The sequence below is a fragment of the Aquila chrysaetos genome, chromosome 11, assembly GCF_900496995.4.
Source record: "Aquila chrysaetos chrysaetos chromosome 11, bAquChr1.4, whole genome shotgun sequence".
NCBI classification, from domain to species: Eukaryota; Metazoa; Chordata; class Aves; order Accipitriformes; family Accipitridae; genus Aquila; species Aquila chrysaetos.
Window position 1 is genome coordinate 5,887,749 of NC_044014.1, and position 16,913 is coordinate 5,904,661.

At 48.6% G+C, this 16,913-nt stretch overlaps 1 protein-coding gene and 1 long non-coding RNA gene across 12 annotated transcripts in view; both read left to right on the forward strand.

The window, feature by feature from the left end:
• Nucleotides 1-285: 285 nt before the first annotated feature.
• LOC115348609 lies at nt 286-9,476 on the forward strand. Its single transcript, XR_003925871.1, has 3 exons — nt 286-860; nt 5,661-5,811; nt 7,466-9,476. It is a non-coding gene; the product is annotated as an uncharacterized LOC115348609 (long non-coding RNA).
• A 2,946-nt stretch (nt 9,477-12,422) lies between these two features.
• The window catches only part of FGFR2 (fibroblast growth factor receptor 2), an 86,518-nt gene continuing 82,027 nt past the window's right edge, over nt 12,423-16,913 (forward strand). For 2 of the 11 annotated variants that reach the window (XM_030030287.1, XM_030030289.1), the window contains exon 1: nt 12,423-12,914. Coding sequence is in view for 9 of the 11 variants with exons in the window: in XM_030030290.2 (XP_029886150.1) it covers nt 14,912-14,973 (62 nt within the window). In the remaining 2 variants the exon portion in view is untranslated. Of the gene's footprint in view, nt 12,915-14,320; nt 14,974-16,913 lie in introns of those variants that run through there. The other 9 variants (XM_030030291.2, XM_030030295.2, XM_030030283.2 and 6 more) reach the window with 7 other exon arrangements.

Genomic DNA, 16,913 nt, shown 5'->3' on the forward strand with positions numbered 1-16,913 from the left:
GCCTTGACTCTGGCTTTGCTCTTCAAGCTCGTACTTACTCTAGAGCAAATGTTTCTGCTGACAAATTCACAGTGATTTTTCATGTTGTTGGCGTGATCTGGCACATTTCTTCAAGGAAAACAAATCTTGATATCAGAAGGGGAATATTTACCTAAGAAGAAACTGAACAAAGGCTGGCTATTTGGGTGTACCTTCCATCAGAAGAAACTCATCTTTACGTTTAAATCTTGAAAGATTTTATTGACTTCAAACAGAAAGAAAAAACATCTTGTTAACAAGAAAGGGAGCATACCGTAAGCTCCTGACAAATATGTAAAAGCATTATATTTGTATTCCTTCATAGAGCAGAGCTGGAACCAAACAATGAATAAAGACCATCAGTAAACTTCCAGTAGATGAGGCACACGTGCAACGGCCAGAAACCCTCATCACGGACAAATTAGATGGTATTGCCAACTAACTGCTTATACTTTTTTTTTTGATGTTATTGTAAGATGTAGAGGACCTGGCGTGCTGTGTAAGAGACTGCCCCATCTCAAATGAGTTTATAGTGTCCCCAGGTCAGATAGCACCAGAGCTGGCACTAGACCCCAAGTCATGGCCAGACGTTTTTGCCTGGTTGTAAAAAGGATTCCAGATTGACTGAAGCTTTTTTTTCTGTATGCGTTAACCGAAAGTGCCATTAGCATACAAATATTTCTTCTTTCTGTTGCTCTTCTGATGCAAGGATTTCCCATTTCAGGTTTTAATCCAGCAGGTAGTAAAACATCCGTGTTTTAACTAGCGGGGAGTGCTGACACGTGAAGGATGGTCATCATCTGGGGCATCAGGTGTGACCCTTTTGGGACGTGGGCTCCCCTGTGAGTAAGAGCTCATCACACACAACCCGCCTGCGCGCTGGTGCTGTCGCTGTTAACTGTGATACCGTAAGGGTAAAGGGAGATGCAGCCCTGAGGTGGTCCCTAGCAATAGGGTCCACTCAAAAATAAATTGATAGGAGCAGACACAACCGAGTGCGTATAAGCGAGCCTTACCCTAGCATGATGATAATCTGAATGGAAAACTGATCTCAGGGAGATTAGTTATATGAAAGCGGTACCCGGCCCTCACACGGAAATAATTTCCACTGCTTATCTGCAAGCCACTCTGCAGTGTGGGTGAACTGAAGTCAAATATTACACTTTAAAAGACAATTACGTGTCCTTCACTTCCTCAAGCCCCTCAAAAGCCAAATAGTGCTATCTAATCTAAACCACCCCAGCTCTTCTCCATCCCCTCAGACACATGCTGTGCATTACATTTCTGCAGAAATTCATTGCAGTCTGGTTCAGCAATCCCTTTGAAGTCTGTGGGAGCTTATCTGTACTCCAGCAAGCAAGGGTGTGTCTCCGGGCCAGCTTGCAGGCGACCGTAAAGCAGAAATTTATCCCAGAGGCCACAGGTGCCTCTCTGGGGATTTTTTTTCTAAGTATCTAGAAATCTCAAGGATTCACCCCAGAATAAAGGGCTGCATCCTGAGGGTGTCCCTTGGCCTGAGGTGCTGCTGAGTGGGAGTGAGCGGGAATGTAGTGTGGGACACATCCTAGTGTCTTGTGGGCATGGTCCATGAGAGCTTCAAAAAAAAAAAAAAATCTTCAAGAAAACACTGAAAATGGTCATAGCTGCCTTTTGGTGCAACTGAGCAGGTAGAAACAAAGCAGGGCTGGCAGGAGGCATCTGGCTGGCTCCCCACTGAATTCTGGCAAATCCAGGCGTTTTAGAGTACCTTAATGCCCCAGGTGCACCTACCAGCATTAACCTCTCCCTGCCCAGCTCCGCTCCTGCTCTCCGGAGGGTGTCCGGACCCCGCTCCCCCTGCCCCTACTCCCAGGGTCCCACATTCACCACCAGCCTCACCCCCTTTCCCTGTAAACACAAATACCTCCCCTAAAAAAGCTGGAAAATGGTTTTACTGCCACAGGACTGAAAAAAAAAAAAGTCTGACATTAATCCTGAGATGAAAAAAAAGGCTGAGCAAGTATTTATGTTGATTTAAGGCTGTTCTTGTTACATTCTTGAAACTACCGAGGTTATCTTGTAATCCATCTGAATTGCAGCTTGCGGCATTTTGAGCTAATTTTCAATTGTGCTGCATTTAACTATTCTTTACCTCCTTCTGCCTCGCAGTATATGTGGAAAAACGTACATCAGGTTTTGGAATACCTAACCTGTGGCCTCTGAGGTGTCTCTGCATCAGACAACGGAGACAGAGAATTCCTTGAGAAGAGAAATTTTGTGGGCCGGTGAGACTTTTGACTCTGCTGAAAGGCTACACGTTTACAGTGCTGGGTTTTGGCTAGAGGAAGGTTCAGCTGAGCAGCACTCTTTCTGTTTATTTTCGGAATGTTTTGAGTGAACGCACGTCTCTATAGATGTTTAGAGAGCGGCAGCGCTGGAGATGATGTTTATTTATTCGCAAGATATGTATCATGGAAACAGCTGTGAGCTGCTTCTCCTCACTGCTCCGTTGATGCAATTCAACTCCCACCCCAGCGGACCACCCGATCGGGCAGGGAGAGACAGCGCAGCCCCCCGGGAGCATCGCCTGGAGGCTGCTGCCTCTTCTCCAGCGCGTATCACTCTGGTGGGCTTTCCAGGTCCTGGACCTGGAGCTCTGTGCGGTGGGCTGCAAAGTGGATGAAAAACTGAACATGACCCGGCAATGTGCGCTCGCAGCCCAGAAAGCCAACCGTATCCTGGGCTGCATCAAGAGAAGTGTGACCAGCAGGTCGAGGGAGGGGATTCTGCCCCTCTGCTCTGCTCTGGTGAGACCCCACCTGCAGTACTGCATCCAGCTCTGGGGGCCCCACCATAAGGAGGACGTGGACCTGGTGGAGCGGGTCCCAAGGAGGACCACGAAGATGATCAGAGGGATGGAGCGCCTCTCCTATGAGGACAGGCTGAGAGAATTAGAATCATAGACTCATAGAATCGTTTAGGTTGGAAAGGGCCTTGAAGAGCATCGAGTCCAACCATCAATGTAACACTGCCAAGTCCACCACCAAGCCATGTCCCTAAGCACCACGTCTACGCATCTTTTACATACCTCCAGGGGTGGTGACTCCACCACCTCCCTGGGCAGCCTATTCCAATGCTTGACAACCCTTTCGGTGAAGACGTTTTCCCCAATATCCAATCTAAACCTCCCCTGGCACAACGTGAGGCCATTTCCTCTCGTCCTGTCGCTTGTTGCTTGGGAGAAGAGACCGACCCCCACCTCACCACAACCTCCTTTCAGGCAGCTGTAGAGAGCGATCAGGTCTCCCCTCAGCCTCCTCTTCTCCAGGCTAAACAGCCCCAGCTCCCTCAGCTGCTCCTCATCAGACTTGTGCTCCAGGCCCCTCACCACCTTCGTCGCCCTTCTCTGGACACGCTCCAGCACCTCCATGTCTGTCCTGCAGTGAGGGGCCCCAAACCGAACACAGGACTCGAGGGGCGGCCTCACCAGTGCCCAGCACCGGGGACGGTCACCTCCCTGCTCCTGCTGGCCACGCTGGTTCTGATCCAGGCCAGGATGCCGTTGGCCTTCTTGGCCACCTGGGCACACGGCCGGCTCACATTCAGCCGGCTGTGGACCAGCACCCCCAGGTCCTTTTCCGCCGGGCAGCTTTCCAGCCGCTCTTCCCCAGGCCCGTAGCGCTGCGTGGGGTTGCTGTGTGCAGGACCCGGCACAGTTGAGGTTGCTCAGCCTGGAGAAGGGAAGGCTCTGGGGAGACCTTATTGTAGCCTTTCGATACTTAAAGGGGCCTTATAAGATAGATGGGGACAGACTTTTTAGTAGGGTCCATAGCGATAGGACAAGGGGTAATGGTTTTAAGCTAAAAGAGTGTAGATTCAGACTAGATATAAGAAAGACATTCTTTGGGATGAGGGTGGTGAAACGCTGGCACAGGCGGCCCAGAGAGGTGGAAGATGCCTCATCCCTGGAAACATTCCAGGTCAGGTTGGATGGGGTTCTGAGCAACCTGATCTAGCTGAAGATGTCCTTGCTTATGGCAGGGGGGGGTTGGACTAGGTGGCCTTTAAAGGTCCCTTCCAACGCAACCCATTCTAACATGGACACATGGATTTTGGAAGACTTTTTTTCCTCTGGTGAAGTTAATTTCCTTCTCCCACTATTCTCTCTATTAAGAGAAGAGCTCCAAATGGGTGACAGATTTGTCAGATTTTTGGATGCAAGGCACGAGGAGGAATTTTCTCCTGGGCCCTTTTGGTGATCTTCTTGGCATTCAAGAGAAGGAAGCCTCAGAACTCAACCCTGGATGTGACATATCCAAGGACCAGACAGATTTTCCTGGATAACAAAGCAACTGGATATCTCTAACTAGACGGAATCACAGCATGATTTTCCTCCGGCATCTTTTGCAAGTCATTTCCTGAGGAAGGTGGGGGTTAACCCCATTTTTCACATCCCTTTGGAAAACCCTCCTGGTCTGCTCCTTACCCCCAAACCAGCAGAAACCTGGGCACCTGAGTTGGGCCACGGTATGTGCAGAGAAACCTTGTATTTCCACATCATGTCTTGGCTTCATGACAGTTTTGGTGGGAGCACCATATGAGCGCCTGCCTTCCCTCCTTCAGCTTCTTTTCCCTTTCGTCCCTTCTTCTGCCTCTCCCCATCCCAGGGGACCCGCTGACCCCCGGGCCCCGCTGCGGCACGGGAGGAGACCGATCGCTTGTAGTTACTGCTGCCCGTTTGTTTGTGGGGTTAAACACTCTGTTATTTCTTATCTGTAAATGATGTTTTTCCTGTTAAGCACAATTACAAATGCAGCTCCTTTGCTTTTAGCTCAATTTTTCACTTCTTGCTTTTCCCCCACTCCCTCTTGGTTGTATGCTGGAGATCACAGTAGTTTCTGTTTAAAATGTTTCAGCTTCTCTGTTTTCCAGAATTTAACTGGGAGCCTGTTGCTACACGCTGAGCAGGGTGGGACTGCCGATTCTTTTTTTTTTTTTCCCCTCTCAGAAAGTAGATTGCTGAATGTAAGGCTTCAGGGAATAAAATTTACAGGAGAGAAATTGCCTTGTATGTTTTTAACGTAGAGCCACCTCGCTGGCCAACACGGTATTTCACCCTTTGCTTGCCGCAAAAAGCTCTTGTTAGTGCTAATTCTTTCTGAAACTGAGGGTTCTCATCCTCTGTGGCGAAAATGAAACTCGTTGCTTTCAGATTCGTTGCTGAATTGCTCTTATTTGCATATAATGAGGCCGAATATGCCAGTAAAAACTCGAGCTCTGTTTAAAAAGCTTCTTTGGGGAGATTTATCATCTGTCACTGATCATCATTGCTGCCCTTTTTAAAGGACACGCAACATTTTGGGACCCATCCAGCCCGGGGAGGTGGGGAGAGGAGATGGCTTGTAAGAGGCCATTTCTCGTGAGCCCCCCCCATGGGGGGGACACCGGTGGGACAGGGTCCTGCGGGTCCCCAACCAGGGCTGCCTGTCTGTGCCCAGGACGAGGAGCGCTGCCCGGGACAGGGGACAGCACATCTGGCCACCCCTGTCCTCCCGCACACGCCGCTTCCTCACAGGAAGCATCGTGGGGGATCTGCTGGGATGTTTTGCTATATATATATATTTTTTTTTTTTTTTTTTTTTTGCCTGTGTTTATGCTTTTAGGACCTGATCTTCCCAAACAGCCGAGGGCCGGGGCCAGGGAGCACTACTTCTTCTTGTGCACAGCCAGCTGGAAGGCAGCACCGAGCAAGGTCCCCGAGCGCTCGGTGCTCACTCAACACTTCAGAGCCGAGGGGAAAACGGGCGTCGCGAGGTGGGATAAGCAGCGTGCCGGTTTCACCGGTCATCTGGTCAAATCGATGCTGGCTGGGATGTGTGATCAGGGACCCAGCCGTCGCCTTTTCGTGGCAGGGCTCGGCTGAGAGCGCCGTGCGGTTTTTCTCAGTCTCCAAGCTTTTGTGCAGCTTGCCCTCGGTCTTTGCACTCACGATTATTTCAGACTGAACGAGCGACAGCTCTAAGACTTTATAAAGCTTGTTTATAAGATTCCTCTTGCCCAAAACGCTCATGTTACCTGCTCGTCAAATGCAAGGTGGTCAGATAATCAAGTCCTGTTGGCTCTACAAAGCTCTCCTTGGCAAATTAAAGGAGCGCTACCTCTAGCTAACCTTAACAACCGGCAAAAGCGTTTCTGCACATCCACGCAGACCTGCTGTATTCCTCCCACTAGAGGACGGTAGCTGGTGTACGCAGCCAGAAGTAGCATTTTACAACAGAAGCAAGAATAAAACAGCCCTACCCTTCCTGTAGAAACATGTTCCTTTCTAGTGGTTTTCACATAATGAATCCCAGTGAATATTTAACTAAGTCTCCCCTGTAATCAAGTTTCTGGCCTCCTTGCTTGTATCCACAATGTAAAACATTTCCTGATCCATTGCGTTCGGCAGCCCTGGGAGTCTCCGGCAGTATCTGTTTCTCTGCTCAGCTGGCATCGGAAGAGCTGCACCATTGCTATTGGGTTTTTCTCATCCAGCAATCGCTGTTACGACCTTTGCTATCTTTTAAGAGATGGAAAGGATCTTTAGGACCTCAACTCGGCCATCTAAATCAAAGGCAAGCCTTCTCTTCAAGCCCTGAAATATTGCTGTATATTCATGCATATATGAATATTCACTGATATGTGTATGAATATTCAGTAATGCAAGTCTAGATTTCATGCAAAGTGAGCTTCCCTGTAACCCTCCCTTTAAAACACAAAAGAATGAAGGAGAAAAGTGGGTTTCTGGGTTTGTGTGAGCAGGGAAAGAGGATGGTTTGGGTCTGTGTGGTGACTTGGGAAACCTTTCTACGGTAAAACCTATGACTTTCGTTTAAGGAACTCCACATGACTGTATCAAATAGCAAATCCCTATTTATGTTTGGGCTTTACCCGCCTGACCATTACCTTTCCATCCCATCTTTCGGACTGCAGCTTGCGAACGCGGTTACAGAGTTAACGAATGAGGGCTGTTAAACCTCGATGCATCTCTGTTTACGTGGAGGCTTTCTCGGGCAGGTCACTGGCTCCTCTCCAAGGCAATCCAGTTTCTCAAGTGAAATTGCGGGTACCTTAATCACCTGGCAAAGTGGAGGAGGAGGTCATCTTACAGTGGGGACTGGAGCCGATAAAGGACACGGCTTTCACTGAGAGGGAGACGTGCAGGAAGCAGCAAATTCCTGTGAAAACTATGGTAGGAGATGATAGAGAAGTGAAATTATGTGCAAAGGACGGGGAGAGAAGAAAGAACATGAACTGCTTGGGGAATGCTGACTTAAAGATGTTGGAGGGATGAGAAGAATGAGGCAGGGAAATAGTTGTAGGCATTTAGTGCTTTCTTACCCAGGGTTGTGGAAAGTAAAAAAATGACTTTTATTTTATTTTTTTTTTTTAACTGCTACAGAGCGACTGTGCCTGTTTGTGTCTGCAGCTGGGCCTCTGAAAGAGTGAACTGGAAGCGCGGAGCTTGGCACTGCAGCGAAGGATGTGGGAAGCAGAAGGGGTCTGCAGGGATTCGGTGGTCGGGGACGGCTGGGTCGCAGGACCCAGCCCAGAAAGAACAGAGTGCTTACACTGTGGATCCCTGCCGAATAGTTTTCTGCCCCTTCCAGGGTTTAAACTGTAACACAAACCCTGGTGTAAGCCCGACTTCACACCTTCTGCTCCGAGGTTGTGCCTGAAAGTAGGAGCACGCTTGCTGAACCCTGTGGTGTCACCAGAGAAGAATCTGATCTGATGTAACATTGCAGGGGAAGCTGCCACAACCACCAGTTGGTCTAGTTAGACAACAGAGCTCCAGTAAAACAAACCAGCGTGTATTGATCAACTGGAAACAGAAATAAGAAGTGCATGGGCCAAGAAGCCAAATATATCCAAGATCTGTAACAGAAAGACAAATTGTCTTTGCAGCCTTTGTCTTCTCATTTTTATAAGTCTGGCTCTGTCTTGCTGTGCCCTGCTCGGTGCTGAAAAGGGGTTTATTCACATGGTTTCTCTGAGGCCTGCTTTAGGGGAGCTCCCTGCTAAAAGATATTCTCCAACGGATGCTGCTTTCCACTCTTTTAGAAAAGATTCTGTTCCCCAAGAGCCAGAGGTGCTCTACCAGGACAGCGTGTGACAAATTCTTTATGAGAGAATACATAATAAATTGAGGATTTTCTTTTATTTTGATTATTTAGTATTCAATATTTGCATTATGGAAGTGCCTGGAGGTTCCAGCTGAGATCAGTGTCCTATTGTTCTAAGCCATGCATAAAAACATGGTCAGAGATGAGGAGCTTACCATCTAAATAGATGAACTGGATAAAGAGTGGGAGACAGGAAGCATCTATTATTCTCATTTCATAGCTGGAGAGCTTGGACGCAGACAAATTAAGTGCCTTTCCCAGGACTGTGGAGGAAAGCCGATGTAGAAGGGCAGAAAGCATCAAATGTCCAGTATCCCAGTGTAATACCCTGCTCATAACACAGCACATTTCCTGTTTAAATATATCTTGCAACAGTGTAATAATAACAACAAATATATTTTGAATCTTTTCCTTAAGACGTACAAAATGAGAGGAGTACCAGAAAGGTTACATGGCTACAAGGCATAACAGTCTGGAGGGAGTGTTGATGCTCAAAATGCCATTACAAGGCATTGACATGATAGCAGTGAAAATAATCTCTTTTTTCCAGCTACTTGGCCTTACTGCCTGAAGAAGTATCTCTTAGAAGATTCTGCTGTGCATAATGCAGAGAGAGATCAAAAATTGGTAGGCAAAAGTAATTAATTTGCCACATTCTGTAGCCTAACCAAAATGAGGGGTTTTTGTTGATAAACACCCAGTAAAACTATCCCTTTATGGGCTGTGAACTTGCAGACCTCCCATTCCTGTATACGTTTTGCTGCAAAAGAACTCGGTAGCCCATCTGCTTCACACTTTTATGGATAATTATTAGAACCACTGGCATTAAAATAAAGAAGTTCTTATCTCGATTTTTCAGTTTAGCAGCATCTTGAAGTAACACGTGGTGAGGACCAGTGAGGGAAGTCTCTCAGTAGTAGTTTTTCTGTTAGAAAGGGTTTGCATTTATATGAAGTGACTTTCCCCTAAGACACTGACAAATACATAGAGCAACTTTGCCTGTCCTTGAAAAGAAAAAGATTTGCAGAATTGGGTTCCTATGATTTGCCTCTTTGGCACCCTAAAAAAAAGTTCAAAGCTGCCGGGAAACAGAGCCATAAATACTTTGGAAACCAGGTAAACATTTTAGCTGCCAGAGTTTGGGTTTAGGCACTTAGCTTTAGAAGAACTTTAAAAAATTAAATCTTGGACAAGTATTTAATTGTATCCAGCACGGTCAAGCAAAGATTTTGGACAGGACAGCTTGAATAACAGGGAAGAAATGTTGCTTCCCATTGTCTTCCGTGGAGAAGGCAAACCCTCAGCGATGTGCGTGGCTGAATTAGGATCTAGAGGATCTCACCCCGTAGTTCTCTAAAACTTTAATGTGTGGGTTTTCTTTCTATTTTTTTTTTTTTACATGTATTTAATTTTCTGCATTATATTCTTATTTTCATCAGAGAGAGAGAAATGTGAACACGTTAGCAGGTCCAGCACCTGGAGAATAGACCAGTACCGGAGAATTTGCTTCCCTCAGGTACGCGTGGCCTCCCTTGCCATCTGTCTGCAATGTGGCAGGAGCTGGGACTTGCTCCTCGCTGGGCTCCCGTGGAGGAGCCAGCTTCTATGGAGCCCTCACTACGCTACTATCTCCAGCGCTTCAAAGAAATGTCAGAGACTCTGTAAGGATTAGAACCGAGGAGTGCTCAGAAGCTCTGCATTACGTTTTTTTCTAAGGTGACTTTTCCCACATTACTCGAAGGCATCGGTTGCCTGTCTCGCCTCATCTCTCCGTAGACACAAGCTCTTCGTCTTCCGCTTAACCTTCTACCTTCATCCCTAAAAGCCCTTGAGTTGGGGCTCTTGCGGCTCTGGCCCAGGGGCAACCTGAAGCCAGGCACGTCTTCACCTTACCCACTCCAGGTAAAACTGATACCAGGTGGAAATGACTTCAGCCCCTCACCTCCGCCTGCTCCATGGCAGAGATTTGGGCGAGCCCAGCTGTGCTTTCCTTGCAGCTGGAGCCCCTCGCTCATCCCAGTTGAACATTAACTGTATCCCTGCCTGCGTGCGGAGGGGGGGGGACACCAGGGTCCAGCTGACAGCAGTGACAAAGAGCCGGCAGGGCTGAAAGATTCAATTTAACTTTCTTTCTCCTCCCCCGCTTCCATATGCGAGGGGGGACAGCACTGTTCCTGCTTTTGAAACTTGCGGTGCAAAGGAGCATTGGTGTCCTCATTTTCCTTCCTCCCTATTGATGTATCATTGCCGGGATGAAAAAGGACGTCTCAAGAGCTTTTGAAAAAATGGGTGACTACTCAAGACATTTTATAAAGGAGGAAGAATGGGAAAGAAAATAGGACTCGGTAGGGGGTAGAAGGAGCCTGAATGTGCGCCTTGTCTGTCTATTCTTTCGCCTGAAACCTGGAGCTGTTGTTCCTATTTCAGTTCAAACTGTCACCTTTAGTTCATGATGGCTTTACTGCCCTTGCTCCTGAACCTCAACAGATTGGGGCTTATTTACCTATTCACACTCTGCTGTGGAACCTCATTAATAGGCTTATTAGCCACACCATTCACGTGCAGGAGGGCTCACAGAAAAGATCCCAGCCACTTTGAGAGGAGGAGGAAAAAACTGTAAAGAGATTATGCTCTCATTCAGCAGCCTAACTGCTATGAAAGGCTCCCTGGGCCCACTGAGATCTCTTGAAGCCTAAATATGATGACAGAATTGATCCCCCCCCCCCCCCCCCCCCTTTTAATTCCAAACATGCTTCTGCTTTTCTCGGATTGAGGAGTTGGGCTGTTGTGGGCCACTTTAGGGAGAATGTGGCTCATTTAAGAGAAAAGGCTGCTATTGATAGACTGCTATCTTTTCATCCCGAAAAAGAATAAATTCCGAGAAGTGCTTCCAGACATTGGAAATAGGTGTTCTGATTTGTCATTTTTAGTGGAATGCTTCCTTTTCTTTCAGAGTATGCAAAGATATCGATGAATGGGGAAAGGTATTGCGGCTTCCTGTGCCGGACAATAATTTATGTGAGAATGCGTTAACAATGTTTTCAATGGGCGACGGACATGGCCGGAGCTGGGAAAATTGGATCTTGACTGTGACATCTCAGCCCCTCAATTAGAACGTTCAGATGTCTGTTGCTTTAGGAACAACAACAAAAAAAAATTAAACCTGTGTTTCTAATCAATTACAAATTTGCCTGCCGTCCCTCACAAAGCCTGCATTACCGCTGATGACGGTGGGAAAGTGCATTCTGGGAGGTAAGTGCATATTCTACAGAAAACTTGTATTCAAGTTTTCGGTGGCTGGAAGTATGTAAATCGAGAGTGACACTATGCCGTGCGGCCACAGTCCTTGAAAATCCCCTTGATCGAGATTGCACACAACATATAAAATGTACGGCAGGGCTATGCTTAGATAAAGTAACATTAAATTGATCAACACTGATTTAATTTGAGGCAACCGCCACTTATTGATTTTGGTGTCAAGCTGATTCTACAAAGCAAGCATTACGTGGACTCTGTATTTCAGTTAATGGTATCTAAAGCAAATGTTTTATTAGGCAGGTATCAGGTTAAGTTACGCTGAATTTCGAATAGCAATATTACGCAGTTTTGAGCCTGTGTGTCCAGGCAAAGGATGTTTGCCTGACTAGTTGACAACTCTCCCTGTTCGGGCACCAGACACCGCGATTATTGAAGGTGCACCGCCGGACAAATTCACACGGCAGCCGAAACCAGGCTTTGCACCGAAAGGCTCCTAAACGGAGGGTGATATTTTTTTTTTTTTTTTTTGAGTGGGTGTTATCCCATCATCCTCTCCAGCTGGAACGGGCCACAGGCCAGCCCCGGCTTCCGAGCTCCCGCGGGGACGGGACGGGTGGGTTGGGGGGGGGGACACAAACACACCCACGACCCCTGCTCCCCTCTTTAGCGCTGCTTCTTAGCGGACCCCCCACACGCACTGGGGGGGGGGGGGAGCTGAGCGCAGCCTTTCCGCGGGAGCGGGGCCGGGGGGGGGGTTCACGGTCCGGTCCGGTCCGGCCGGCGGGGGAAGGGGGCTCCGCTCCGCGGCCGCCGCGATTGGCAGAGCCGAGCAGCGCCGTCCAGGAAACGGCTCGGGTTGCAGCGGGGGGAGTGACCAGGGGAGGGAGGAAGGGAGCCGGAGGAGTGCGCTGGGAGAGAAGGAGAAGGCGGGAGGTTTTTTTTTTTTTTGGGGGGGGGGGGGGGGGGGGGGGAAAGGAGGGGAGGAAAAAAAAAAAAAAAAAAGCCAACCAAACCCACAACCCACCCACCCGAGGGGGGTTGTCGGCTCGACAAAGCTGCGGCGGCTCGGGGAGGGCGGCTGGATGGAGCGGAGCGGGACCCGCGGCTCTCTGCTCGGCGATGCCCGCGCGGGGGAGGAGGCTGCTGGCGCCGGGCACGGCGGGCTCGCCCCTCTGAGGCGGTAGCCGGCTGCAGCCGCTGAGCTGAGGCGACGGGACGGGACGGGACGCCGGACCGGCTCCCTGCCTCGCCTCGCCTCGCCTCCGCCGGCCGCGTCCCGCGGGGGATGCGCCCCGCTGCGCCGCTGCGGCTCTGCCAGCCGGCCCCGCCGGGGCTGCCCGCGGAGTGACCGCGGCCGCCGGACGGACTTTCCTCGCCGTCCCGGGGAAGCCGCCGCTCCGGCGACCCTCGCCTCTTGGCGGGGCGGGGGTGGCGGGGAGCGGACACCCCCCCCCACCCCCTCCTCCTCCTTCCCGCGGAGCTTTCTCGCTGCAGGTAATGGGCACCGAGGGCGGAGGGGAGGCGGGCAAGGGGGGGGGGGGGGGGTTGCGGCTCCCGGCGCTTTCCCCGGCTCCGTGTGCCCGCCGCGGGGGCCCGGCACCTGGTGCCGTGCCGGTGCGGGGGCTCGGGCAGCCCCCGGGGCGGTGCGGGGCTGCGGGGTCGGTTTTTCTGTCACTTGATCGCTTTTGCGGTGCGGGGAGAGGGAGGGAGGGGGGGGAAGAAGCCCGAGGATACACCGCTGGGTCCGTGCCGGTTCTCCCCTCCGCTCCGCTTCCCGGCCGCTGGATGCGGGGCTATCGGTGTCCCGGCGGTGACAGCAGGACGGGCGGCGGGGGATGAGAAAGGGAGGCTCGGCCTCGGGGGAGCAACCCAGGCTCCCCCCGCTCCGGTTCGGAGGAGGCCGGGGCCGCCCGGGGCCCGGCGCGGCCGAGGAGCGGGAGGTCCTCCCCCGCCGTGCCCGCCGGGGTGCCCGGGGGAGAGGGGCCGGCGGTCCGTAACTGGCCCCGGCTGAGATAAGGGGGAAGAGAAATCCTCAACGAAATATATATTTAAATGCAAAACGGGCCGTTCAAACAGGGACCCATTATGCGTTTGGTGTGAAACGCTATCAACATTTAAAACTTCATTGTCTCCTTTGTACCAAATCCCTGTAAATCTTCCACTAGCCTTTACTCATTTTCATCTGAAAAGCCTGTTTGGGCTGAATAGACAGCAATCAGCAGCCTCTGGACTTCTCTCTCTCTCTCTCTCTCTCTCTGGAATGTCAATTAAAATGCAGATTTTTTTTTTTTTTTTTTTTTCCTTCCCCCCCTGATCTCTTAGTGGCAAAAGACTTGAGAAAAACAGGATAGTCCTGGAAAGCAAATGAAAGAAGTTCAAACAATGAAAAAGTACTGAAGCTGCCAGCCGGTTCCCATTAGTCCTCCAGAATTAATGTTTAATAGCTGTGATGCTCAGATTTGCTTGGAGATTGAACTATGATGAAGAGTCTTGTTAGACATCTATGCGTGTATACGTATATTTATAGGCGCATATAATGTTTGTGTGTGTATATGTGTATAAAGCTGCTGGCTTTAAAGCTTCAGGTACCTGGATTTTTCTGATGAAGCGACTGGGCATTTAGGGCGCTTGAGATTTCTTTGTGGGGGGAAGATCCGTATTTCCTTCAGATTTTGCTCTTTCCTGCCTAATAGAGAAAGATGCCGAAGAGTTATACAATGAGCAATGTATTGATTTGGTTAACATACTCTACAAATTGTACTCTCCCTGGGGAGTGATAAACATCTTATAAACAACAATGGAAGTAGATTAAAAAGAACACTGAGCATTGAATTTAATTAATGCCACTGCTGAACAAGTACTACTTGTTTGTGTGTGTGAGTGTGTTTAAACTGAAGTACGGCTTGGAGGAATTTGGTTGGGCTCCCAAACCAGTCTGCTTTCCCATGCTTGTCAGTTTGGCAAAGAAATTTGGGCAGGTATGTGACGAGGTGAAAATTGACTTGATGAGCGAGTGGCAAGGAGAGCCATCAATCATTGGAGGCTGACAACTCCTCCCCAAAGTGTAGGCTGAGAAGAGAGACAGAGTTCCCTTTCAAGGGGAAAAATAAACACTACGTGTGGCTTTCACTGAGTCTGAGACTCCAGGAGGGATTATGGTATTGTAGTCAGGAAGCCAGAATTGTGGAGGCCAAAAAGCATGCTGGGGCTGTGTTCCAAACATTGAGATAGAGGTACATAATTATCCAGCGCAGGAGGTCTTTCCAGAGGCTCGTCCCCCAGCGACTGTGGCGATTAAAAACTATGAAAAGAATTTGGTTTCGTTTCACCTTCCTTGGACTCTGCTTCTTTTGGGAAAGGGCAATCCTCGAACGCTGGTCGCTGTCGTGGTGGTAAAAAGTGGTTTCGCTCCATGGATGGGTCCAGAGCTCTGATTTTTGCTTTGCTACACCTTTGCAAGCCACGGGTTTGAATTTGCGGCAGCCCTGTGGATGAAGAGTCCCTTCTTTCTGCTGGCAGATGTTCAGGTGCAGAAGCCGGCAAAACTCTTCAGGTGAGAAGATGCGTGGGTCAGGTAGCCTTGTGCTGTGCTTGAGGGTTTAGGATGAGGATAGGAACTGCAAACGTACTTTCAATGGCATTTAGCGTAGCCTAAAAATCTGAAACAGCTGAAATGTAAGTGGAATTGATGCTGTTAAAAAAGAGGCTGGAATATATGCTAGCATTCTGGTACGTTTTCTTTTTGCAAGTTTATGGTTGAATTTTGCATTTATATATATAGCCTTTAATCGGGCTTTACAGGATGATTTATGGAAATTAAATTAACATTACATCCAGTCTGTTAGTTAGGATTTCTGCCCACTTTACAGCTGGACACACTGAGCTACGGAGCTGTGGCTGTCAGACAGTGAGTCAGGCGGTTGACCTGGGTGGTAGCATCCAGGAGGTCTTGCTCCGGTCCTTCACCAGACACAAACCCGTTCGGGGGACAGAGCTCTCTTCAGTTCTACACCTGCTCTGCGCTTATTTAAAGAAGTGCTCGGCAAGCTCTTTGCAAATGTTTGTGCAGTGGTCTGGTGGTGTTTTCACTGGAGATTTAATAGTAGTTGCTAGCTTGTGGTCTGGGATGCTCGCGCTATGCTTAAATTTCTAAAGGAGGGACAGAACTTTGAGCTGGTATCAGCTAAGGTGAAAAAAGCTTGCCCTGAAGTATCAGGGATTCACCTGAAATACCGTCTGTTAATTATTTTCCCCAAGTGCCTTATTTATGTCATCTAAAAATCTGTTTCTGCTGGCTCCAGAAGTTACTGTATACAGTACCCAAGATAAAAGATGCCTCAACAGCATTTCTGTCCTTAGCGCTGTGAACTTGGTTCGTACGTAGCAGGTAGCAAAAGACTAATAAAATCTGCGTAAACTTTTTAATGGTTGGCTTTAGAAAGGGAGAGTATTTGTCCATGTTTCTGTGTACTGTATGCTGAGGTACCACACCACATCCAAATGACAGGGAGTTTTGAGAAGTTTGCCTTCATCTCTACACTCCCTGCCTTTTCTTTTTTTTTTTTTTTTTTTTGTTTAAGAGTGAGGGCAGGAGGGAAAAAGAGGTTTTATGTTACTTTTCCCTTTGAGACAAGTGCTCTCGAAGCTTCAGTTGGGTTTCATCACATCTAAGATGAATCATTGGCCAGATTAGAACAACTGCTGCAGTTACTTGTTTTATCCATTTACTGAGGTTTGCCATCTTTTATTTTTGAAGCGGAAAATCAGATCTAATTTTCTGGTTGAGCTGTTAAATCACCCTGTGAGGATGCTCTTCTGACCCTCACCTGGCATCTTAGTGTGGTGGCAACAGAGTCCCCTGAAGGGAGTGCCAGTTACTTCGGTACCGCTTCTCTTCTCTTTTCCGTCAGCCCATGTCTGGATTACCAGTTAACGCCATCCTCTTAAATTAGTTTTACTGTGGATAAAATAGACTTTTTTTTTTTTTTTCCTGGTCTGTAAAATAGGTATCACTAAGCATTGTTGAGAGGGAAGAGAAACGTGTGCGCACGCGGTTTAGCATATATGAGTGGAAAACGATGCTGGGGAGGTGTCCAGTGAAACTGCAATCTGTACCACACTTTATACAGTTTTTAATTGCCTGTAATACAATGTAGCTAACCAGTATCCCTACAAAGACTGGAACCTTTCACCTGTACAGGACTCTCAGGCTTCAAAAAGACGCTGAACTGAGTCAGAAGAAGGGACCTGGATAGGGGAGCTGGAAGTCCTGAGGTGAAATGAAGTTTTACAGATTATCCAAGTCTAAAGAGTATTCTTCAACTGTGTTTCTTGCAGAAAATTACTGAATTCTTGCAAATTCAGCTGGCTGCAGAACTGCCTAGGTAAAGGAATGAAAAACAAGGCAAACTTACATAAACCTTCAGACAATAACAAGAATATAATTTGTGTAATTGTGGTAATTTTGTAGCATTACAGGTTATGTGCCTGCAC